Below are 26404 nucleotides of genomic sequence, written 5' to 3'. Positions count from 1 at the left end.
ATAGGTATTTTGTAGGTAATAAATCGAACACAATTGTACTATAATTTATTTTATTTTTATTTAAACAAAATAATTTATCTATATGCTATCTATAGATGTATTTTTGGAAGTCTTAAACTGATCATAAGCATTATTAAAACTTTCTAAAGTGTGATCACAAATTTTTTCAAAATCTTCTAATCCTTTCTTTAATATGTCTATTGCTTTTCCTCTTTTTGCTTGAATTCTTAAGTATATGTTTCCTTCTGCTGGATGATTAACGAAACAAGCACAAAATTCTACATTAGGACTATATACAAAATAATTAGTAATTATATAAAATTTATATTGCTAAAGTTATGTTTTAATTAATATATAAATATACTTTTGTGAAATTACGGAGACTAATGAATTTCCTAAAGTATAACCTTCACCCATAAATACAAAAGTTTTACATTTTTCGGATGATTGTTCGCTAGCTACCTGTAAATAAAATTCTATTTAACTTTTATTTCTTACATTGCAAAATATAAGATTTAATTTTATTATATTAATTATATTAATGAATTATATTGTACCTCTGCTAACCGACCCATTTTATCGTTTATTTTTTAAACAAATTATTATAAAGTAAAATATTAAATTTTATTAATTTTTTTTATTTAATATTATTTAATATTAAGAGAAACTATTATTATTTAATATTTAAAATGTTTATTTATTATTACGTTATATAATGTCAAATTATTAAATTTGTTCTCATGTGTACATGTTTATGTCGTTTGTCACACTATAATCTATTGTAATTATTGTATATACATAACCTTACTTTATATTTATATGTTATATATAGTTAGTAGTAAATTATATTTAAGGTAGGCTTATTTATTTTAATAAAAAATATTAAATAGAAATGTCTTTAATTATCTCTCAAAAAAATATTATAATTTATAATTTAAATAAATTGAAAAAATATTTTATATTTTGCATAATATAATATTTAGTGAAATAATAATTAACCTAATATTTCATCTTTTTACTTTTAATAGCTAATAATAATTCTGCATTATTGTAAAAAAATATAAAATTATAAAAAAATATAAATATTGTGAATAAATAGAAGGAAATGCAGAAAATGTCTTTAAAAAAAATAATCTTCAATATATCGAGTTTAAAATTTCAAAATATGAATATAAGATATTATTGTTCAAATAAGATTCTTGAATCCGCTGAAGAAAAGCCAATCTATTTAGAAGAAACAAAAGATAATTCTGAGCTAGAAAAAAAAAGAAATAAATCAAGATTATCATTTGCTGATAGAAATAGATTGTTTGAACAAAAACCTTACAATGAACCTATAGAATGGTATCATAATACAATTAAATACAAGAAACGAATATTAGGAAGATATGGAATGGCAGCTTTAGGAATACCTGCAGGATTGGCATGGCCTACACTTGAAGAAGTAGAAGAACAAAAAGAATATGAAAAAATTGCTTTTCCTTTAAGTATCCAAGAAAGATTACAAAAGATTAAAGAGGAAAAGAAAAAGAAAGAAGAGATTTTAAAAGCTAGGTATGTTAATAAAATAGTTAGATTGATTGATAAAAGATTTAAATGTATATTTATATTTTATATGTTTGTAGACAAATACAAATAGCTAATAAAATGTCAGGTATGGAAAAATTGATAGCACAAATAAAAACAAAAATTGCTGAAAAAGAAGCAGCAGAATTAGAATCTAAAGAACGAAAAGAACGTAAAATTGAAGAAATCAGACGTCAGTTGATAGCTGAAGGAACTATTTCCAAACATTCACTAACAGAGGCAATAACTTTAGCAGAGAAAGATGAGAAAAAGAAAAAGAAGGAACTTAAGAAAGCAAAGATGTTGGAAAGACAAAAAAGATTAGCAGAACAATTAATTCAAGCACAACAGCAAAATGAAGATCTTGAAGCTGAAAATAAAAATGAAGCTGATTCTAAAAAATAATAATTAAAAATTTACGAAATAGACAGTTTGATGAAAACGTATTGTATTGTAAAATAATTTCTACATAGTAAAATGAACGCTTTACAAACATTCATTGTTAGTTAAATCTTCTCAGTATATAAAACTTCCAAAGTAATCGGAATTTAAAAGAATAATAATATTTACAGCTCATAGAGTAAATATTGTATTTACTTTTGCTAATACAAAAAACGGTACATATTATTTTGTAAGGGCTAAAAGAAAACTATACTAATGCGTAGTATTAAATGACTCCTTAAAACATATCCAGGCACAATGAAGTAATAATATGTAGCTTTTCATTCAGCTTTATTCACGTATATGTTTTGAGAATCTTGAAAAAGTTTAATAACCTTTTTATTTTGGTTTCTATATAAATCTTGTCATAACATTATTAGAAAAGTCAGCTTTCGACCATTGACTCTTGAAATTCTTCTTGAAATTCTTTTTTATCAATAACACTGTAAATGTCTTCTTCGTTTTCCACTTGATTGCAATCCTGAATATTTTGCACATGCAGTTCGTCAATAACAATAAATCGCAGTTTATTTTTCTCTATATGTCAGGCAGATTGAATTTGTGATGGAGATGATAATTCATAAAACTGAAAACTTAATTCCTCTCCAAAAAGATTTTCAGGTGTGATAATTTCTGGCTCAATCATGTTTAGACCTAAAGCAGTAGGATTTAAGTCTGTAACTAGATATCCTTCACTTATTAGTCCGCATTCTTCTGCGACTACTTCTTTTGATACTGGATTGAGAAAATCTAAAAATATGTATTAAAAGTTGAATTTAGTTATATAATTTTAATCTTTTATTTAATTAATTAGATTACCACTCTCTTTCACAGGATAATGAAGCTCTTGCGTTTGTTGATTAGGATGGGTTGATTCGTTATTGGACACCATCATGGGAACAAGATATTGTACTTCTACTTCTTTTTTAATACCACTAAGAATTTCTTCAGCACAATGCTCTAATGTTACAGAATTTACTATGTTCTCAGTCTCTTCTTCATTAGACTGTTGTGTAATGCTAGCAGTTGCTGCTTCTACTTCATCTATTGGATTCATTTGACTGAAAATATATTCATATAAATAACAACATACATAACAAAATAATTTTTCAAATAATATAAGAGTAGCAATTGACTACCTGACATTTTTCCTCAGATTTTCAATCTCTATATTGTTCTTGCTTATTTGTTTCGTAGAAGAATTAATGATAGAATTATTAATGGTTTGTCTGGGTCTGGAATCTCCAGAGCGGTTTGCAATAGCCCATAAGTGTCCAGCTCCATGTGGTGCTTTTGATCCTTTCCTGAAGTGTGGATTTATGGATAGATTGTGTCGAACAGAGTTTTTCCAACGATCGTCATTACTTTTGTAGTACGGAAAATGTTCTCTAAAAATATATTTAAATTTATATTTAATTAATTTTTTATGATATAAGTAGACAAAAAAATTGACAGGGAAAGCTAATGGATTATAAAAAAAGTATAATTTTATTAGTTACTCTTAGAATAATAAATAAATTTAAATAATAAAAAATGTTTAAATAATTCCTATCTATTCAATATCGGTAAGTCTATATCCCCACGAGAATAATTTTTTTTTCCTGCGATTTACGGCGATATCACAACATTGTATATATTCGTCATAAGTATTACTCCTCTAATTAATTTTCCAGCTTTTGGAAAAAAAAAGATTAATGGAACGCTTTATAAATTTAATAATAGTTTTATCTGTTCTAATAACTGTTCTAATAATCATGTAACAAAAATAATTCATTCAATTCCATAATTTTAATTCATTTTTATTACTGTTCAGTTTGGAATTAAAAAAATATAATAGTTGACAAATATTTTTTTTAATTATATAAATATAAATTGTTTGATATATATTATAATATAAAGAAAAGATGAGAAAAGAGAAAGGAGAAAATATTAAATTTTTTTTTATGTTCTATTTCTATTATTATTAAATATTTAATTATATAAATAAATACTATTACTACTAAACATATGCTCAAATATCAAAAATAATCAAATAAATTCGTATTTTGCGAACTTTATATATTATATTATATTTAATTTATACGAATTCCTTTGCGAATTAATAATATTTAAATATTCTAATTTTTAATAATTAATCGGAACGTATATTTTGTACATCGTTTTTCTCAGAATCGTAAAAAATGTACGAAACGAAACGTTTCTATAAATTTACGAGAACTGTATTTTATGTTGATGCGGGGGTGGTCTATTGGGGAGACTCGTGTTCTTAGATGGTACCCCTTGGCACCGCTGCCCTCGCTACATGATGGTACCAGTTGGTACCGGTTCTTTCATTTGTTCCAACCCTCTCCCTCTCCCAATAACACGACGTGCGCACTTTACTACCTCCATGCTTTCACCTGTTCGATCGTGGGTTCGTGAAATATATATAGATAAAATACAGATAATGAAATTGAACTTATTTTTAATGCTTTTCTTAAAATATTTTAAATAAATTTTATTTTTTTCTATATTATATCGATAGAATCTATAAAATTATTTGAAATTTCTATATATCATATGTACCATTCCCTATCTAGTTTTAATAAAATATTTATAAAATTTATTATTTATAGAAAAAGTTAAAATTTATAATAGATCGTTATTTAAGTTCTGCAGATATTTTGCAGTACAATATTTATTAATTCATTTCATTTCATTTCATTTTAATTTATTTTCTTAATTTAATTAACTTAATTAAATAATATTTATTATTTTAATTAATCAATTCTTTATATTTTATAGTATATTTTATAATATATTCTAGAGTTGAATTTCATTTAGCTAAAAACGAAATAGTGATTGATTACAATTTTTCAAATATTTAAATTATTTTTTCAAATTATTGTATTGGATAAAATAAAAAAAAAAGTGATAATATTTGGAAAATGAATTTCTTATTTTAAATTTTATTTTGAAGCTAGACAAGTATGTGAATGTCTGTCTTTTAATTTTTTACCAATGAATTTTGTGTTTTACATCAACGAATTTATTATAATATAATATAATAATATAATATAATATATATATTAATATAAAATAATGTATATATAATGTATATATATAATAAATTGACGTATAACATAAATTTAATATAATGTATCATTTAAAATCTAACGAAATTAATTAAATGAATTTTATAATTAATTTAATAAATTCATGATATCAAAAAAAAATTTCGATAATAATAAATATCAATGATCAACTTAATATTTTTTTATGTCATAATATATAATTTAATCTCATATTAAATTTTAAAAATTTGTAATATAAAGTACTACAATCACGTCATAACATTGTTTTAAAGTACTTACGAGATCCACTGGTAAATAGCTGATACCGTAAGCTCTCCCCTTTCTCGCAGAGCGTGTTCAATCAGTTCTGTATATGTGAAAGGCGGTTTCTTTGGGCCATTACACCGGGAAGACGCGAAATTTCTATTGTCGAGGCTAGAATAATTATGATTTGATTCCTGATGCAACGATCCATTCTCGTTGCAACTTCTTTTAGCATCGTTAATGTAGGCAGATCCATAAGAACGTCCATTCATCCTTGCTTTGTTTCCTAAATAAGAAAAGTAAACAATTTCTTAAAATCATATAGTAAATAATTCTAGAAATAGAATTAATCTTTTGTGTTCAATGTTCATATATCATTTTTTCTCAATGTTCATATATCTTTATTCTATATTTTATAATAATTCAAATCAAGAATCAATTTTATTTTGTTAAGAATTTTGTAAAAAATAAAATAATATGATTAAAGGACTCATTAAAAAAGCTTGTTGAACATCTTCGCACCATTGTGAATATCTTTGGATAAAGATACAGTGGACTTCTCGTCTGCGGCTTCGATAAAAGGATCCAACTTAAAATCCAGTAACCAGGAAAGATTTCCAGTTTCTTGATCATCAAACTGTTGCTGCTGATTACTACCAGAAGGCATCATGGGCTTATTTTGTTGTATATTGGATGATTGGACTGTGACAACTGGTTCCCAATAATCACAATCAATGGGATAACTCGTTTCTTCGATTTGAACCTCCTGTATCACCTGTTCTTGTCTATTTTCCGACGATGAAGTAGATGTAGATGGTGAAGCCGTAATATCAGCGATATTTTGCTGCGATTCCAATTCTGAGACGGTTGTCCAGGTACAATTAGTGCCATCCACGAGAAGGACTTCCAATCGACCGACTGAACACTCATCTACAGCTTCTTGAGCCGATAACGGTGAGAATAAGGATGCAGTGTCGTTTATCACTTGATTGGAGGCAACCATTTCCATTGGAGTCTCGATTTCTTGATATTGATATCGTTTATGACCGTTTTGAACCTCTTCGCAAAAATTCTCGATATCCAAATCCTCGAAAATACGCTTCTTTCCGCCACGGGATTGATTATCTGATAACTCGTGTTCTGGGACATCACCGATGCCAGCAGATGGCCCGATCATGCTATTAAAAAAGAAGTTTTATTTTATTAATAATTAAATATAAATAAATTAAATATTAATTAAATATTTAATTTAATTATATTAATTAAAACATAGAAGTTATATTAATATTTGTATTATAAAATTTAATTAATTTGAACTTTATTTATAATAAAATTTGATTTTATAAATTTAATTTTTTTCAAGTTGTATTTCTATTATCTAAATATATTGCTTAATATTTTTAAAATGTAATATATGTATATATATAATTAGAAATACAAATTGATTGTTTAAATTCATTTCTTCGATATAAAATAATTTATTTATTGAATATTAAAAATTATTATAGCCACTAAATTTCTATAGTTTCAAATATTACTATATATTTATGAACAAATATTTAATGGAATCTTAATGCGAAATTTTATTAATAAAACGAAAAATCATAAACAAAAAGAAAAAATTAAAGGACTTTTATTATATAAGCAACTTCAGTTTATGAACCTGGTTATCTCTCGACAGGTTCTTTTTCTTCATTCTATTGAAATAAAATGATCGATTAATTGAAATCTTGTCAATTAAATCTACTTAACTCTAAACTTTTATTATTAGAACAAGAAATCATATATACTCAAAGAAAAAATTAGAAAATTTCTATTATATAAACTGTTCTTTTCCTAATTTACATATATATATACTATATACATTTCAAGTTTTTTTTTCAAAAGTCAATAAAGAAAATCTTTATAAAATTGAATACTTGGAAGATATCGAATATGTTTTTATATCGGTTCAAAATTGTTTAGCATTGTCATATGCAATACTATATATATCGTCATTCTTATTTCATTTCATAACAAAAAATTAATTATAATATAAATGCGTTTAAAGTTATATTATTTTATAATTTTTTAACTTTGATCTAATTTTTATTCATTTAAGAATTTATAAAATCACATAGACAAGATCGAATTAAAATCGATTCATTGCATTCGTCAAGATATATACTATGAAAATTTACAAAATAATTAACAGAACAATATTCTCTATTAATAAATACATCTATAAAATTAATAAATTTTAAAAATAATATTTTGATCATTTTTATTCATATTATGGAGAAAAATCATTTTATATAAAATAATTATCATATAAATAATTAATTATATAAAATAATATTATTAAAATTCTAAGGGTATTTAAAATTATTTGTTTGCATTTTTCTTTTTATTTTGAATATTTATATAAATATAAACTACTAGATTATTATAAATATAAACTACTAGCAAATAATAAATCCCAATTTTATTTTATTTTCCATTTTATTAACTATATTAAAATTTCATTGTGAAATTTCATTCTTAAGATTTTTGTTTTATTTTAATTTCTTTTATATTTAATTTATAATTTTTTTTCAATAATATAATAATATAAATAAAATAATATAATTAATAATAAAAAGACATTTTAATGAAATAAATAAAAAAATATCTTTTTCAAAATGTTGTAAATTATCATTTAGATTAAATAATTAATAATACCATAAAATATATAATTAAAATTTTCTAAAATAGAAATGAAATATAAAGAATATAAAGAAAAAATACAAATAAAAAAAAAGTAAAAAATATAAATCGATAATAAAATAAATGAAAATAATTTCAAACTCGAATAATGAATTTTAAAAAATTTTTTTTATTTTTATTTTTCAATATTCATAAATATTTATGAAAATATAAAAATAATATGAAATATATCAAATATATCAAATATCAATTTGCTCCAATTGATTGTAATGTCATATATAAGAATTCATATACATACCTCAATTCTCTCAGTGTTTCGATTTCGTCGAGTTCAAACCGATTATTCCACGATCGCCGAAACGGAACTATTAATCGTACAATAAGTTCCAACTTTCATCACGATGCCCTAATGTCTACAAAAAAATAATTTCTCAAGAATTTTGAACGTTTCATCGATGTCTGAGTTCGCTTTTCTTTAAAAAAGAACTTTGGATTATTAGTAAAAGAACTCGCGACTAAAGAATGTAGCCACTGGTTTACGCAATTCAAAGATGTTTCATTGCAGACCACATTCTCGTTTTCAATCGACACCGATTTCTTTTCGTTCACTTTGTACGTAAATTCACCTTGCGATCGGACGTTTTTGGAATATCTACATGATCAACTTCGGACCACGACTGTCTTCTCTTTCGTATTTCAACTGTTACGCGGTGTAATGCGTGCGCATCTCCAAGTTTTGATCGGAATGGAAGGGACATGGACGCATGCGTGATGCGATAATAGAAAAGTACTCAAGAGCACTTGCATAAAAGAAACAGAAAATTTCTATTATACATTAAATTTTTATATCATTCTGTGGCAATATCTCAAATAATTTATATATCAATTAGGATTACTTATATATAGGAAATAGGATTATTTATATATATAGAAAATATAAATTTGATTTTATTATTCATTATTCATAACAGTGAAGAATATATATGTAAATTAAAAAAATATAAAATTAAAAAAATATTGAATACATAGAAATATAATATTAATAAATATAGAAGTGATAATATAAATATATTAAAAATCAATAAAATTTATTTTTAAAATTTTTTTTGATAATAAATTTGTTTTTATTTTTTTTCAATGTGTTATGAAAATTATTTGTTTAATAAGAAAATATAATTTAAAATTCCCGCATTTTTTGTTTCTATTTTATAATTACTATATGTATGTGTAACATAGAAGATAAAAATTTTTTTATTTCGTATCTATTTTATTTTTAAATATTAAACTGTTAATAATCAATAATTATTTATCGAAATTTTAATTCCTGATAATTATTGATATAATTATTCACAAAAATTAAAATTTTAAATCTTCTAATTTAAAATAATTCTATAATTTTATTGCGTAGAATGCATTTTTTAGAAAAAACAGAAAATATATTTTATATTTTAATTAAAATATATTATCAAAAATTAATAATAATTAAAATTCGTGCAATCTAGATTGCATTTATATAACGAACGACTGATTTCGTGAAAAATAGAATCGTTTTGCATATTTATTTATCTATTATAAAAACTCGCTGACTAGTAGCGTTCAAGGTCAAGGTAATATCGCATTATAAAGGGACGAAAATTATTAGACGCGAATTCTACCATCTACGAAGTGTATATATTCATAATTATTATATTTTTTGTATAGAGTGTACAGTATAGATGCATGCACCTACTGCGCACGGATGAACGTCATAAAGAATGACATTTAAAATTTGCTGTTAAAGATCAAACGATAACAGAACGCGTCTCACGGTTCCGTACGTGTGACAGTTGTGTTACATGGAGTATTGAACGAGGGAGAAAACGCATCATGAACATGGACAACGTGGACCAGCATTTGATTCACCAGTTTAGTTGTCTAGGCACCACCGACAAGGACGATCTGGTGAAACAGCTGCAGAAGTTGCTGGCTGGTAGCCAGCTAAATGAAACTACTGCTGCGTTCTTTCTGGATATGAATAATTGGTGAGATACACTATCGCGTACTCGTTTTGTGTTAATCAAATTTAATTTTGCAACCTAACCCTACCATCGCCATATTTATAATCTAGGTAGTACTATCTTGTCGAAAGTTACTTATTTATCTTGATGTCTCATAATTACAGATATAATATTACAGATATAATATTTTGTTTGATTTTTTTAAATTATTGTATATATATTATTGATGTAGAAACTGCGTATTTTATAATAAAATTATTTAATTAGAATGTTATTTATTTAGGAAAATTATAATAAAATATATAAATCATATATAACAATATATAATATATAATATATATTATATATATATTATAATAATAAATTTTAAATAATAAAATAGGAAAAAGCAATGAGTTTTGAATATTTGTTAAACTACTGAAGATATTTTGTTAAGATAAAATAATTGTTACAAATTTACATATATATAACATACAATTACAGGAATCTCCAAGCAGCTATATGTAGTTATTTTGACTTTGAATCTCCAGTTCAAAATAAATTTCCTTGTATGACACTGATATGTGATAGCACTATTGGTGAAGGAGAATCAATACCACCACTCACTAATTTTCAAAAATCTTGGCATATACAAAATAGTGGTACAGAAACATGGCCTGAAGGAGTTTGCTTACAATATATTGGAGGAGTACAAATGGGTGCATGTACAAGGGTACCAGTTTCATCTTTAGGTCCTGCAGAAATAACAGTAATAAGTGTGGACCTTCAAAGTCCTCCATATTGTGGTACATTTAAAAGTAAATGGAGGATGATGGTAAAATCTACAGAAACCTTTTTTGGAGGTGAATTCATTTATATTATTATTATTGCATATTTATGATATTATTATTATTACTTTAATTATAATTTTATTAATATAGTATAATAATATATATTATTATTATTATTTTAATTATAAATTAATTTTTAATATTATTAATTATTTTTTTATTTAGATGTTATTTGGGTAACTATTACAGTAAGTGAAAGTGGTACTCTGGCCATTACTCAGCAATTACATCAATTAAGTACTTCATCATCTAATGATACAAAGATGTGCTAGCCCCTAATGTCCAGAAACTTTCCTTAATTATTTTTCCTTTTTTTAAACGTCTTCGATTATTTTTAATGAAGTAAATTGAAAATAACATATTTGTTTTAAATACTTTAAAATACATAAAAATGTTCTTATTTCCCGCTATAATTACGCGAGAAAATATTTTCAATATTTACATACATGATTTAAGAAAGTACTGGACTAATATATTGTATAGATACTTTTATTAAATTTTGAAAGTTGCTTATATAAGGCCTTTTACCGTCCATATTTGTCAGTTACATTAAAAAATTTCTTTTATTCAATTGTTTTTGCAATTCAAAGTGTGCTAAAATTTAATTGTTAAAATTGTAACAGACATATATGGACTATTTTTAAAACTGGTACTGAAAAAAATTGATATAAATAATTAAAAATATATATATAAATATATATACATATACATATACACGTGTGTGTGTGTGTGTGTGTGTGTGTGTGTGTGTGTGTGTGCATGCGCGTGCGTGTGTGTCTAAGTATAATTATTAAGATACAAGTTTATTAAAAAAGAAAAAAGAAATAAAATTTTTTATTAGAAAATAAAATATATGATTAAAAAAAATATATATTATAATAGTATATGAATTATATATTCATTCACTGATTAAATGTCAGTTGAACATGTATTTTCTTAATGATGAAATAATACTTCTAGATGAAAAGTTTATAGATATAGATTTGTGTCAGTAGATCATTCAGTTTTGTTATTCGTTTTGTTTATTAATTTCATTTTTAAACGGCCATTGGCATAGAGATTTTTGCATGTGGGTCATATCCAATCAATTCAAAATCATTTGCTGTAAAATCGTTTATATCTTCAATGTTTCTAATGATTTTTAAATATGGAAATGGTTTTGGTATACGTTTGATTTGTTCCTCAAGTGCGGATATATGATTAAGGTATACATGACAATCGCCCATTGTATGTATAAATTCACCTGGCTAAAAAAAAAAAAAATACAATTTTCTTAAAAATTTAAAAAAAAAAGTTAAAAATTTTGTAACTTTTTTCTTATAAATTTACCTTCAAGTTTGTAATATGTGCTAGTATATAAATTAACAAAGAATAAGATGCAATATTAAATGGTACACCAAGACCCATATCCGCACTTCTTTGATAAAGTTGGCATGATAATTCTTCATTGCTTACATAAAATTGAACGAAACAATGACAAGGAGGTAAAGCCATTTTTGGAATATCGATTGGATTCCATGCTGTCATTATAATTCTTCTATCATTGGGAGAATATCGTATCTTATCTATAACTTCTTTTAATTGATCAATACCTGTATAAATAAATCTTTCAATGTATTTGTAGATAATTAAATTTATATAATTAAATTTAGGAATATTAGATTATTATTTTACCTTCTCCATTATAATCTTTGTACATATCTTTATATGTTGCACCAAAATGTCTCCATTGAAATCCATAAATAGGACCTAAATCTCCTTCTTCCCTATCTGTAAAACCACAAGAATCTAAGAACTCACGTGAACTATTTGCATCCCAAATATGAACATCTTTTTCGCTTAGTTTCTTTGCATTTGTGGATCCTTTAATAAACCATAACAATTCCTCCACTACACCTTTCCAAAATACGCGTTTTGTAGTTAATAATGGAAATATATCTATAATAATTATATTAATATTTTATTGTTGTTTAATTTAATTTCTAGATATTTATTTTGTGAAAAATTTAAAAAAATTAAAAGAAAAAATATATAAAAATTATAAAATATAAAAGAAAATATATGAAAAAAATTATGTATGCTATAAATTTTTAAATGATTTAATTTTCTTACTATTTCGTAAATTAAATCTCATCTGGGTTCCGAAAATGGATAACGTTCCCACACCAGTACGATCATCTTTTCTTGCTCCGTCTTTAATGATTTTTTCGATCAAATTTAAATATTGATATTCTTCATGTTTTTTTTCATTTTGAAAGCATTCTTGTGTTGTAATTATTTCATTTTCATTCATGTTTCAAAAAAATATTAAAATATAAATACAATGTTAGTAGAATGAAAAAGTTAATGAACTACAATTATTATAGAATGGAATTAGACTACGTAATTTATAGTTATAGTATTAAATTATAAGTTAAACTTAAATTAAACAAATTATATTCATTATAAAGAAAACAAATTCAAAAACTATTAAAGAATATTATATATTATAATTAAATATTTAATTAAAAATAAAAAATTTTGTTTTATTTTTTTTTATCTTCATCAATAATTCGTAAATATATATAAAAATAAAAATTAATTTTATAATTTTTTGAAAATAAAAATTACTTTTTTAATTATTTGTAAAATTATTATTAAATTAAAATTATTATTTTATATGATAAATGAACTTCATATAGATCATATATTTTATATGATAAATGAACTTAATATAGATTAAAAATTATTAAAATATGAAAGAATACTAATAATTTTATAGAATTTTATATTATTAATTTTAACATAAAAATTATTATTATTAACATAAAAAATAAATTTTAATAATTCTCTATAAAATATTTACATTTCTAATAAATATATTTTATATATTATATATTGTATATTTAATAGAGTGTCCAAATAAGCAATATATATTATCAATATTTCAAAGTTCTCAACATTAATAATACATCAATTTGTTCCATAAATATTCAGTAATATTAATAATATTGATTATATTGTTAATATATATTGATCACTTTTACATAATGTTAAGAATCTTAAAATATTGATAATATATATCGATCATTTGAATATTCTTTTAAAAACAGATTTATAATAATAAATCATAAGAAAATAAATTAAGGAAAATAAATTCATTGAAAAAATGATATTTATATTGAAAAAAAAATTTAAATTATGAATGATAAACTATAAATTATATATACTATAGATATATACTATTGACTATAGATTATAAACTATAGACTATGTTAATAGTAGAAAATTATTATCGTGATTACTTGCAAATGTTTTATTACATTATTTAATAGATCAAAATGGTGTTAAACACTGTACATTCTTCTGCATTAAAAATCATTAAACCATACAGAAAATGGATTATAGAAAATCCTCAATTACTATCTGACATGGAAAATACGATTCAATATTTGCCTTATTTCACAGCTGGTAAGAAAGATTTTATAAAAAAGCAATTGTTTTTCCTCTGAATTTATTCATAAAATAAATTATTTCTAGGTCAATTTAATAATTCTTCTTTTATATCGGAATTACTGTATTCAGTTTCGAATTTAATAGTATTTTTCAATGATTTATTAATGAGTAGTGAGAAATGTATACATTTAAAATTTTCTAAGTTCGAATCGAAAATAAAAATTTGGCTGACTGTAGTAGAATACACAGAAGCTCTTTTTGAAATTTCTGCGAAAAAGTTATGGGGACAAATTGGAAAATGGTTTATAATAACTATCATTCAAATATTTAAGTAAGTTATTTAAAATTTTATATATTAATATTTTTATGAAAATTTGTATTCATATTATGAATATTTATAGAACTGTATTAAGACTTCTATTAGTTCATTTATATAAAGAACGAATAACAAAAAGTCCTCCAATACAGCCACTTAATAGAGAAAAAATAAATGATTCATATAATGAAAAGTCAAGAGAAAGCTTTGTATTAAAACGATCTGGTACTGTTGTTAGAAGTATAAGAAGTACTAATTCTTTACATATATGTACATGGGAGCCTTTATCTTCTAATGTTAACAATAATAATTTAAATAAATGTTCTACATCAGAAAAAAATTTAATGTTAGCTGAGGTAAAAATATCAAGTAAATATAATCTTTAAAATATATTTATTGACTGTTTTGTATTTTGTTTTAGACTCTTTATATTATTAAACCATTATTACATTTGGGATGTATATCTTTTACTGGAAAAAAACATTGGCCTCCATGGTTGTTATCATTTGCTATTGATTTAATCAGGTACAAAGTAATATTTATTATCAAATTTATTAAAAATAATTTATTTGTTTTATAATATAAAAATTCATTTTTTTTTACAGTCTAAAAATAATTAATAATCAGATGAAAAATATATCATTTAGTAAAGAAGAAGAAAAAGAATTCTTCAGGCGAAGACTTGCTTTACTTCTTTATATATTAAAATCTCCATTTTATGATAAATATAGTCGTACTAGAATATATACAATCTTAACTGCACTTTCTAATAAAATACTTCTGGCAAGATTTGTAACAGAGCCAGTAAAAAAGTATTTACCATATTGGCAAAGTACATATTTTTATTTATGGACGAATTAATTTGTAGAATTAATAAATATTTTAAAAAATTATTGGTGTATAATATTATTATAAAACAAAGATAAAAGAATTATAAAAAAAAAAAATGAATATTTTCATAAGTTGAAAATGATTTTTATTACAAATATAATATAATTATATCATTATATATCATATAAATAAAATTTTTATATATGAGGATAAAGTAATTTTAATAATTTATTGAAGCATATAACAATTTATAGATTTATTATTATATTTTACATTTTATAAAAAAATTACAAATTTTTAATTGCAGAACCGAAAATCGACATTCCATTTTTGCGAATATTGCATTTTAATAAAAATTAGATTATATTTGTCGATATATTCTGCTTAAATGTGCATGAATATAATATTTTTATGTTTCTAAACATAAAAATATATAAATTTACATGTTTTTATTTATTCATATTGTCATATGATATGAATATAAATTTTTTAATAAAAATAAAAATATCTATATATATAATTTTTCTATATTATGTATATAAAATACAAAAAAATAATTTTATGTATAACAAAAACAACAAATGTAAACAAAATCAATAAATGTATAAAAGATTAAAAGATTTTTAAAAAATATATTTCCTTATCCAATATATCATATGGATTTTCTTATATTAAACATTAATATACCAATAAAATGCATGGAAATAACTTGCAAATATATTACAATTTAAAAGAAATACAACATAGCAGAAAATATAAACATGACTTTTGGAATTAAATAGCAATTTGTATATAAAATTACTTATTCACACATTTGAAGTAATGAATTTATAGTTACATCCTTTTTTCCATTATTTGCATCATAGACTGATTTAATTACTTCTTTATCCACATTTGGGAACATCTCTGAAATCTATATTATATGATTACTAATTTGTTATATTGCAAGAAATAAGTAAATAATAATTTTTTTACATTACCTGTTTTAATTCAACTTCAGCATTTGGCATAGAACTGGGAATAACAGGTGATACAGTAGCTGTAGTTGGTGTTGTGTAAACATTTACTGGTGCATATCGTGTCATACCAAACATTGTTGAAGAAGGAACCATCATAATCGGAGGTGCACTCATGTAAGACTGACACTTAGTCTATTAAAATATTTTAAAAAATTAAAATAAAATTTTAATCAAAAATATTAATTATGATTAAAATATATTTTTTAATATATTATTCACTGTATAACTAAAAACTACATTTTTAATTAATTAATTAAAAACATTTTACCGTATAACTAAAAACTAAATTTATCATTCCCTCTTGATTGTCTCCTTGCTTTCCACTAAGCATATACCAATCTTCATGTGTCTCTCCTTTTTGAAGAACTTGTGATGGAATATCTATGTGACCCCATGCAATTAATTCATCCATTACAAAAGAACATTCATCATAAATTTCTATATAGATTTGTAAAACTCCTGGTGGCAAATAGCTAAATAATAATAACAAATAGATATAAATTATTTGTAAATAGTTTTAATAATAATAAATTTTAATATATAAATTATTTGAAATACCATTGAATAACTTTGTTCCAATGTGGATTTTTTGCTCCATTTGAACATGTATGTGTTTCATATACAGCATGACCTACTCTTAATCTCACATAAGGATCCATTCTTGTCATTCCATAATTTTTTACAAGTTTAGCCTATAGGAAGTATCTTTTTGAAATTACGAATAAAATGTTATTATAAAACATATATCACTACTTTGTAAAACTTAAAGATGTACATTAAAAATTAACTTAAAAATGTACATGAAAATTATAAAATTACCTGAACAATTGTTATACTAAGTCTGCCAACATGAGGTTCATGCATAGTAGGCATATTCTGCATTTGTAATTGATGAAGTGCAAGTGCAGCTTGCTGGTCTGCTGCTTCTTGTTGTAATTGTACATTACGCTCTTCCAATCTTAAAAATCCTTGAGGGAGTGGACCAAGAAAAGCCTAAAACATTATTTATTATTATTTCAAATTCTTATAAAAATTTAAATTATTAAGATTGAATTACAATGAAAAAATTTAATATTATTTAAGGAATTAATAAATGGATCATTGAAAATTAATATTAATATGAGTTACTTTTTTTTTTATTTATTTTAATTAATAATAATTAAAAAAAATTATTTTTAATATTTTTAATATTGTAAATATTGATTTTTATATTGAATTTTTTTAAATGGAAGAAATAAATTTAATTATTATAATATAATATATAATTTTAATATTATATAATTATTATATATAATAATTATAATATAATTTTATTTTATTCAAAATGAATTGCAATATTTGTGCTAAAATTTGTATTATTTACTCGTCTTTTCCATTCTTCGTATAAATCTGATCGTCTTTCAGTTTCCATAACAATAATCAGAATTTCACTGTATTAAAATTTTTTTCTTAATGTAATAAACTTCGATATAAGTGAAACCTGTCAAACTACACGTATTTTTTAATACATTTGGAAAATCACAACACATTTGATACAGTAATAGCACGCCATCTTAAGTTACTCATGAAACATACGAATTACATATACATTTCAAACATAAATGATATTATATATAAAAATAACAATTTTAAAATAAATTAAATAATATGAAAAATTAAAACAAATATTTTTTATTAGCTAGAATATTTAAAATAATGAAATAATCAAAATAAATTGGATATAAATAATTAATATAATTAAAATTGAAAAATTAGAAAATAGAATTAAGGAATGAATATAGTAGATTTATGCAAATAAAGAATAAAAAATTTATGTAATTCTGATAATTTTTGTTTATTTTAATAATTATAATAAATATTATTTTACAATTAAAACGTAATTATTTGTGGTTTTTTTTTTTAAGGGAATCATAAACTAAAATTCCATTTAGAACATTCTTGACAGATCGTTCGTCAGCATCCACTGGGACTGGCGTGACATTCGATCGTCTGTTGCTAGGATCCTCCCGAAAAATTTTTCTGTAAATAGATTTTGCTGGTGATTTTTCTTGATTTCGGATATCATATAATTTTTTTTTTTCGTATTCTAGTCATTTATACGCTCTGTTTGTGCTAGTACTATTTTCATTCGCAATTAATCTCAAAAGGAATTAATTTCAGAGGAAGTACAACTAATTTTTTACCATATTTTTAGTGAAAATTGATTTTTCCACAAACCATGTCACATCAAACAGGAATCAGAGGTATTTATTGTAATATAATATTATTTTTATATAGCAAATAGGAAGAAATATAGGAATTTTTATAATTAGGTTAAATAAATTTAGGTTTTTAACCTCAATATTTTTAAATATTATTTTTATATATTAACTTTGCCTATTTCAGCGAACGATGCACTTAAAAAGTTATTTACCAAATGTCGAGATGGAAAAATACGAGTTTTGAAAGTTTCTATCGAAAATGGTAAGTTTTTTGTATAGATTCATAAAGTATATGATATTATATGAACAAAATAAATGAAAAAAATTTTTTTGTTTCATAGAGGAACTAATACCTGCTGCTTTTTCGAAATCAATAAACAAATGGCAAGATGATTATGATAAGATGATCAAGCCACTAATCATTGAAAATCAACCTGCATATATTCTTTATCGACTAGATACTAAGTCTTCGGATTCTGGTTATGATTGGTTATTTATTTCTTGGTCACCTGATACTGCACCAGTTAGACAAAAGATGTTATATGCATCAACTAAAGCAACTCTGAAACAAGAATTTGGAACTGCTTCTATAAAAGAAGAATTACATGGTACAGTACCAGAAGATATAACATTAGAAGGTTATCATAAATATAAAAGAAATAATGCTGCACCAGCACCATTAACTACAGCAGAAGAAGAATTAGCAGAACTTAGAAAAAATACAGTTACTACAGATTACAGTGTAGAAACAAGACATCAAACATTAAGTGGAGTTGCTTTCCCTGTGACAGATGAGGCAAAACAAGCAATTACAGAACTTGGTAAAGGTATACATGAATATGTTCAGTTAAAAATTGATTTAGAAGAGGAAAAGATACATTTAGTAATGGCTTGTGAAGTTTCATTGGATAAACTACCAACCAAAGTTCCATCTGATTCTGCTAGATATCATCTTTATAATTTTAAGCACACACATGAAGGAGATTACATGGAATGTATAGGTATGTTTTAAAAATAAAAGTACTTGTGTCTCAATCAATAATATATTTTTATTTATGATGTTACAGTATTTATATATAGCATGCCTGGATATAGTTGCAGTATTAAAGAAAGAATGTTATATTCGTCATGTAAAGCACCACTTCTAGAACTTATTCAATCACTTGGAGTGATTATAACAAAAAAGGTAAGTAGATAGATAAAATTTCATAATAAAGATAATATCTTTCAATTTATTTTCTTTCTATTGGTTTCTTTTTTGCATGAATGTCTTAACAGGATCATTTAAAACTGGTAATTTATATTAGAATCTGAATCTGTGCTTTTTAAATAAATAAATTTTTAATTGTATATTACATTTTTATTATTATTAAAAAATATATTTTATCTTAAATTAAAAAATATATATATATCTATCAATTTTAACAAATATTTTATTCTTTTAATTGCATTGTATAATTTATTTTACTTTTAGATTTTATCTCTTTTTATATGGATTAATGTTAAGATTAAAATTTTTCTTTTTCTTTTTTTTATTTTCTTTTCTTTTTTTTTTTTTTTTTGTAATAATTTAATGAATCCTAGTTGGAAGTAAATAGTGGTGAGGAATTGGCAGACATGTTGGAAGACCCTCCAATCATAAAAGAAACAGCTGCAATAACTTCTGCAACTCCATCAACGCTCTATGCTTCTCCTCAATCTATACCAGAGAAAAAGTCAAAACAGAAGAGATCTTGTATCTTGAGTTAACCGATTCTACATTCTTTGCTTGCCATTTTTTAATGTTTCTTAAATGTTTATGAAATATTTCAAATGTTTTAAACATTGAATACTTTCCTTCATAAATTCTGAATTTGTGATAATATGATATTAATTAATTGAATATATTATGTAAAATGATGTAATTGATTTCTAATAACTTCAATATTAGCACAACATAGTTATATAGTATAATTATTCTGAAGTTTAATGTGTGCATTTTTATAAAGATAAATCTTTTATTAATTAGTGATATATTTATTAATATTTAGTAATAATTGGTCAAAGTGATACATATATTTATGTAGCAATTCAGAGTAGACCAAACAATGTATTTTTCTAAATTTTAAAGAACAAAATTGTCATGTTAAAATTTTAACAAAATATCTTTTTGATAACTGAAAAATTTGCAATGCATATGATTCCATGAAATGCAATTCTTGTTGATCCAATACTGTAATAATGTTAATGAATAATAGATAATTGTTCATTCATACAAAAAATACCATAAGAAAAAAAATCATAAAGTGAGGATTTAATTGCTTGACATTGAAAGTGAAGCCTTCTATTGTACTTTTACATTTTTTCCCAATATTTTATTATAATTATATTCTAATATTTAATGAAAAGTCTCGAAAAGTTATTTTTTTTCTTCATATAGTTCCTTTAATTTACTTGTTTTATAGTTTATATAATTTTTATACTATTTTTAATATCTATTACAAATATGAAAAATAAACCCAGTGAGTTGACTGTATAAATTAGTTCCTAGTCTAATAAAAAGTGATATATTGTATTTTTAAGTAAGTCATTTTTCATATATTACTAATTTTATTAAGTGAAACTCGAAGGCTTGACTTTCAAATTCATTCAAACTCATATGAGAATTAGTGATAATAGAGGTAGAGTGTTTAAAACAAATGTCTGTGGTAAAACTTGCATAACTATGTGATTATTAGAGAGTTAGGGAAAATTCCATGTGCTCTAGTTAGCCGATGCCACTCACCTAACTTCTCTGTGAAATATAAATAAGAAGATATAGTAGATGAGAGAGAGTATAGTAGATGATAAATGTGCAAATTACCGCATTAACTTGTGGATATATTTTCTTTGCACATGATTATCATTTTTGAACACAAGCTAGTGATAATACTAATTACTTTATATACATATTAAATTATATATATATAATTATATATATACACACAGACATACACATATTATATATTATATCATGTTCTATACTACTGTAAATGATACAAAATATTAGATTTCACAAATATATGTATAAAGACTGATCTTGGTATGTCCCATTGGTTGTACAATCACAAAAAATGATAATGTTTATATAGATAAATATTTTAAAACATCTTATATACACCTTGAAATTATTTTTAATTTTTTATTTTAAACAAAAGATGTAAGGTGTAATAAAATATATTCAAAATAAAAAAATATATATTATTTGTAACTTTCAAATTAATAATTTAAATCAATTAATGAATATTATGTGTATATATGATTTACATTAGTTATTATTATCTTTTAAAATATTTTTAGATTTCTTTCTATAAAACATTCCTTTAATTTAATATATATGTATAGCAAATGGGACTATAAACTAATAGCAAACAGACAAAATATTCAAGAGGCATTCTATTTTTTGTGATCTGTATTTTTTTAACTCTTGTAGCTTTTTATAAATTTTATAAAAATTTTCGTCCAAAATACAAATGTATAACTTATCAAAAAATTTTGGCCTAATTTTAATGAGAATAATGATACAAAAATACATCAAATTTTTGATACTTAAATTCAAAAACTAAATTTTTTTTTATTTGATATTATATTAATGATATATATATATTTACATTAATATAAAAATTAAAATTTTTTAGAAATAGTAAGTTCTCGAAATCGATATGTCTACAATTTATTATTGTTTTTTACAGCTATGTAAAAATTTTTTCAACTTAAATTTATTCTCAATATTTTTTTATTATTACATGTTGAAGAAAAAAATACAGAATTTGGCATAATTTCTATGTTTTACAAAAAAAAAAAGAAGAAAAATTTGCAAAATGCTCAAAAAATTATTAATAAATCACGTGTTCTATATTAAGAAATAATGCATATTATTGCCTGGGAATATTTCAATTTATAATATTGTACCAGGCCTATTCTGTAAGTTCTTAGTATAATTTTATTTTCAACTGTTAGCTTAATTGTAGATTCATTATGATGAAATAAATTGTATATCTTGCCAATATTAAACACGCTAAATAATAAAGCATTATGCAATCTAATCTTACAGTTTGTTGTGTTTTAATTTTTAACAAAGTAACAATATTTTTTTATATATCATGATTTATTTGCACAGAATTTAATAGGTTTCTAAGGAGTGCACAGTGAATCAGTCATTGGATGGGTATGTAATTATAATTAAGATTTTATGATATATGTAAGGCATTCAGCTTACAGAATAGGCCTATAAAGTTCTATTTCTACTATTATTTTTCATTATTTCATATTTTTTTTTATCATTTTTTTTTATTAAAAAATGAATTATGTTTTTATTTTTTAATACGTTATAATAATTGTTTTAAAATATTTTGATTATATAGCTTGAAATAGATGATGGAAGAGACCTAACTGAAGGATTTTTACAAGAGGAATTACATCCAAAAATCAATTTACATCAGCCAAAATTCGCGAAACCTAAGGGTCCACCAAACAGAGGCGCAAAACGTTTAACCAAGGTTCAAGATTTAGGAACTTCAGAACAAGAAATTTAAAAAAAATTATATTCAAATTATTTCAAATTTGTTGAGTTATGCTAAAAACATATATGCATTACACATATAGAGATAAATGCAAACACAAATTGTGTTCTTATATATTAAAAAATGAATGTGTTGTGTTTTATCTTGCTTTTTTCTTTCATTAAATAGTATTATTTGTTTTATAATTTAAAAAATTTATATATAATTTTTTTAATTTTAAAAGAAAACAAATAGATTTTATTTACTTTATTTAATCAGGCCTATTCTGTAACTCAATATTTCATTCACTTATAATTTAATTGAGAGTATTATTAGAATGTAAATAAAAAATTATTTATGATTATAACTGATTATATTATAGGATATTTTTATATATTTTTTACAAGATAATAAGTTAGATAAAATAGATAAATTTATATTATCAATATGAAATGCAATTAAAAAGTTTGTTCTTTTTCATGAAAAAGAATTATTCTTATCATTCTAATTTGAGTTTATTTATCATTGTCTAGAATTATAAAGAATTATTAAATAATAATTTATGATGTAATCAGTAGATTTTATATATATATTAATCTAATATATTAATTTGTTACTAAATTTCTATTTTTGAAATAATGACTCTTTTTGTTGTTCTTTTTCAAGTATATGTGTTTTCTGATTATATTCATGCAGTTCTTTTAGTTTTAATTCTTCTTCCTGTATTATATTCCTTGCATTTTCTTTTATTTTACTAAAATATAGAAATTAATTTTATTTATTAATATTTGAAACAAATAGAATTTTTTAATTTAAAATTTATTATATTGCAGACTTACTCTCGTCTTGCATTCATCAGTTTTGTTCCTGCTTCATAAAGATTATTCATATCAGTTTGAGTTACAAATAAAATGAATGATGTGATACAACCATATATAGCACCCAGTATTGTTCCTAATAGTATTCCTGCAAATGCTCCTTTCAAACCCATATTCATTTTATATATAAAACCTGCTACAGCACCACTAAACATAGTATTTAACACATCAAATCTTTCTCTATATACAAATAAAAATGCTGATACACTCCTAATGAAGAACATTATATTAATTTATATTTATAAATCTATAATATTACTAAAAAGAAAAAATTTTAGGTAGAAAAAATTGTAAATATAATTCTTACGAGAACAAGAAACAAAAGAATCCAAGTTTTATGCCAAACGAAATACCCCCTTTTGTTAAAGCAGAATTTATTTTATTTTGTATATCTCGATAGGCATAAAATTTGTGTTTATATAAGGTAGCTTGATTTTCTTTTTTGTGAATTTCTGATATATCTTTTGTTTTATTTATTCCACCTAATAAGAATCCTGTTATAAAACCTAAGGATGTTGCATTATAGACAGATTGTAGTTCTTTGGTTGGATATCCTTTTCTGTTTAGAATAAACAATATAGTAATTTGATTAAAAAAAATAAATAAGAGTAGTAAGAAATAATAAATATGAATTAAATGATTATTCTTACTCATCAAAAAAATAACCTTTATATTTGTCTATAAATGCTTTTCTTTTAAATAATTCTGTTAATTTTTCATTAGAATCATTATTGGATGAAGAATTAAATGGAAAAAACGCAGAGCAGATCAATCTTCTGTTTATTATTGCACGTAACATGTTATTTATATATATTCACTGCTATTTTTGTTATATGTTGTTTATGAATTGTAATAATAAAAATGTAATTAATAAATATATTATTAAGATATATTATTAATCTATATTTTCATTTTATTCTTCATAAAATTAATATTTTTATAAATTAAATTATACATTTAAATAACATGTAACAGGATTATGATTATGATTATTTTACACTGAGAATATAAAGAACTTAGAAATTCGATTTCTAAGAATTTGAGAATCAATGATCGGAGATGTATACGACATCGCATCATTTTTAAAAATCGATATTAGTAATGTATTCAAATTTTTTTAAATTACTGTTTTATATAAATAACATTTTTTTAGTTTTTAAAAAATATTTTTCAATATTTATTTTTTCTTATCATATTTTGTATCATATTTTAAAAAAATTTTATTATTATATATTATTTAAAATTTCATATTTTCATAAATTATTATATAATAATTAATTTTTCTTTTTAACAATTATTAAACAAAAAATAAAAAGATTTTTTACCATAATAAATAAATTCAGATAATAATTAGATAATAATTAAATAAAATATCATTGTGAATAAATATAATAGAAAATATATTTAAAAAAAATGAATATAAATATATAATGTTTGTATCAAGTACGATCATTAATTTAATTATTTTTATATCATGAAAATTAGAATAATCTTTTTTTAAATGGATGATAGTGGCGCCTCCAAGTCAATGAAATTCACGTCATATGAGTAACATTTTTCGCGCCTTTTTATAATTCGCAAAATATTGAATGTTGAATTTCAGATTTGACAGTAAAATCGATATTGTTCGCAAAGAAGTACATTTTCAAATGTCATTATGCAAATAAGAATTCTTTTATTCATATTGATTAGCAATAAAGCTTTTATTACAAAATTTTTAAAATCATTTTTGTGTTTAAACATTTTGTGTTTAAAATAGATGATATGACAAATACATTGGTAGATTTACTTACATGCGCCGGCGTACAATATCGTTTTGACGTAACAATATTACGTCAGAACATGGTTTACAATACGCAAAAGGGATAGTATGCGTGGGTGTGTTGGAAAGGATCGCAAGGAGTGGAAGGGAAGCCATGGAGGAGGTGGAACGTCAATAGGAGAATCCTTTAGCTGTGTAGTGGGGAGAATGGATGAAGGTAGGGGTATTACAATCGTAGGGGTATTAGGGATAAAATCAGGGACGTAGTTATGAATAATTTAATAAGATTTTTTCGACTTCTTTTTTATTTTTATATCATTTGAAATTATAATTACTACGAATGTAAATTCGCATAAATGACTTATAAACAATAATCATGTTCATAAGAATTTTTTTGTTCGACTTGCAATTATGCAAATTTACTTTTATTATAATCTAAATCTCCTAATTAATAAGTATTATTTATTTCTTTAAAATTCTTTTATTCGATTGCTCGCACTCTATTCTAATTCACTATCATTGTATCATGATATATATTAATTTGGATAATTTTGTATAAAATAAAAAAAAATTTTTCAAATGAATCTATAAGAATCAATTATTAAA

General features: G+C 22.9%; 10 protein-coding genes across 13 annotated transcripts in view; 5 read left to right on the top strand and 5 right to left on the bottom strand.

Moving 5' to 3' along the window:
• Positions 1–33: 33 nt before the first annotated feature.
• LOC122711402 (probable DNA-directed RNA polymerases I and III subunit RPAC2) lies at positions 34–724 on the bottom strand. The gene is made up of 3 exons (XM_043930152.1): positions 558–724; positions 365–462; positions 34–289 (listed from the first exon to the last, which is right to left on the bottom strand). Exons 1-3 carry the CDS (start codon positions 573–575, stop codon positions 79–81), a joined length of 327 nt encoding a protein of 108 aa, XP_043786087.1. The 5' UTR covers positions 576–724; the 3' UTR covers positions 34–78.
• A 342-nt stretch (positions 725–1066) lies between these two features.
• Positions 1067–2061, top strand: LOC122711407 (inner centromere protein). The gene is made up of 2 exons (XM_043930157.1): positions 1067–1554; positions 1626–2061. The coding sequence occupies exons 1-2, from the start codon at positions 1106–1108 to the stop codon at positions 1969–1971; spliced, it is 795 nt and encodes a 264-aa protein (XP_043786092.1). The 5' UTR covers positions 1067–1105; the 3' UTR covers positions 1972–2061.
• Positions 2062–2197: 136 nt separating this feature from the next.
• On the bottom strand, positions 2198–8758 carry LOC122711405. The gene is made up of 7 exons (XM_043930156.1): positions 8636–8758; positions 8308–8422; positions 5847–6502; positions 5361–5610; positions 3147–3395; positions 2827–3068; positions 2198–2757 (listed from the first exon to the last, which is right to left on the bottom strand). The coding sequence occupies exons 3-7, from the start codon at positions 6499–6501 to the stop codon at positions 2552–2554; spliced, it is 1602 nt and encodes a 533-aa protein (XP_043786091.1). The 5' UTR covers position 6502; positions 8308–8422; positions 8636–8758; the 3' UTR covers positions 2198–2551.
• Positions 8759–9737: 979 nt separating this feature from the next.
• On the top strand, positions 9738–11504 carry LOC122711483 (protein ILRUN). Its single transcript, XM_043930288.1, has 3 exons — positions 9738–10030; positions 10490–10848; positions 11002–11504. Exons 1-3 carry the CDS (start codon positions 9876–9878, stop codon positions 11106–11108), a joined length of 621 nt encoding a protein of 206 aa, XP_043786223.1. The 5' UTR covers positions 9738–9875; the 3' UTR covers positions 11109–11504.
• A 113-nt stretch (positions 11505–11617) lies between these two features.
• Positions 11618–13136, bottom strand: LOC122711423 (thymidylate synthase). Its single transcript, XM_043930186.1, has 4 exons — positions 12949–13136; positions 12511–12774; positions 12166–12428; positions 11618–12083 (listed from the first exon to the last, which is right to left on the bottom strand). Exons 1-4 carry the CDS (start codon positions 13127–13129, stop codon positions 11874–11876), a joined length of 918 nt encoding a protein of 305 aa, XP_043786121.1. The 5' UTR covers positions 13130–13136; the 3' UTR covers positions 11618–11873.
• A 982-nt stretch (positions 13137–14118) lies between these two features.
• Positions 14119–15480, top strand: LOC122711422 (peroxisomal membrane protein PEX16). Its single transcript, XM_043930185.1, has 5 exons — positions 14119–14286; positions 14356–14602; positions 14673–14943; positions 15009–15112; positions 15193–15480. Exons 1-5 carry the CDS (start codon positions 14157–14159, stop codon positions 15446–15448), a joined length of 1008 nt encoding a protein of 335 aa, XP_043786120.1. The 5' UTR covers positions 14119–14156; the 3' UTR covers positions 15449–15480.
• A 548-nt stretch (positions 15481–16028) lies between these two features.
• LOC122711491 (toll-interacting protein A-like) lies at positions 16029–17978 on the bottom strand. Its single transcript, XM_043930305.1, has 6 exons — positions 17801–17978; positions 17257–17430; positions 16996–17129; positions 16706–16910; positions 16399–16569; positions 16029–16331 (listed from the first exon to the last, which is right to left on the bottom strand). The coding sequence occupies exons 1-6, from the start codon at positions 17846–17848 to the stop codon at positions 16221–16223; spliced, it is 843 nt and encodes a 280-aa protein (XP_043786240.1). The 5' UTR covers positions 17849–17978; the 3' UTR covers positions 16029–16220.
• A 383-nt stretch (positions 17979–18361) lies between these two features.
• On the top strand, positions 18362–23321 carry LOC122711413 (twinfilin). 4 transcript variants are annotated; one of them, XM_043930171.1, is made up of 6 exons: positions 18362–18458; positions 18632–18680; positions 18823–18900; positions 18980–19639; positions 19706–19824; positions 23021–23321. In XM_043930171.1, exons 2-6 carry the CDS (start codon positions 18656–18658, stop codon positions 23189–23191), a joined length of 1053 nt encoding a protein of 350 aa, XP_043786106.1. In that variant the 5' UTR covers positions 18362–18458; positions 18632–18655; the 3' UTR covers positions 23192–23321. The 4 variants fall into 4 exon arrangements, with proteins under 4 accessions (XP_043786106.1, XP_043786105.1, XP_043786103.1 ...); XM_043930170.1 differs by having other exon boundaries at positions 18385–18458; positions 18528–18680; XM_043930168.1 differs by lacking the exon at positions 18362–18458 and having other exon boundaries at positions 18465–18680.
• A 236-nt stretch (positions 23322–23557) lies between these two features.
• Positions 23558–24980, bottom strand: LOC122711508 (RPII140-upstream gene protein). Its single transcript, XM_043930332.1, has 4 exons — positions 24687–24980; positions 24344–24595; positions 23998–24246; positions 23558–23912 (listed from the first exon to the last, which is right to left on the bottom strand). Exons 1-4 carry the CDS (start codon positions 24833–24835, stop codon positions 23783–23785), a joined length of 780 nt encoding a protein of 259 aa, XP_043786267.1. The 5' UTR covers positions 24836–24980; the 3' UTR covers positions 23558–23782.
• A 920-nt stretch (positions 24981–25900) lies between these two features.
• LOC122711424 (probable cationic amino acid transporter) overlaps positions 25901–26404 on the top strand; it is a 38154-nt gene continuing 37650 nt past the window's right edge. Inside the window, exon 1 of the mRNA XM_043930187.1 lies at positions 25901–26015. Within this exon, the coding sequence (XP_043786122.1) occupies positions 25907–26015 (109 nt within the window). The 5' untranslated portion in view covers positions 25901–25906. The remainder of the gene's footprint in view (positions 26016–26404) is intronic.

Source organism: Apis laboriosa, unplaced genomic scaffold, assembly GCF_014066325.1.
Source record: "Apis laboriosa isolate Shangri-la unplaced genomic scaffold, ASM1406632v1 scaffold170_cov151, whole genome shotgun sequence".
Classification (NCBI taxonomy): domain Eukaryota; kingdom Metazoa; phylum Arthropoda; class Insecta; order Hymenoptera; family Apidae; genus Apis; species Apis laboriosa.
Note: the sequence above shows the minus strand (reverse complement) of the source record. Positions and strands in the feature narration are given on the sequence as shown.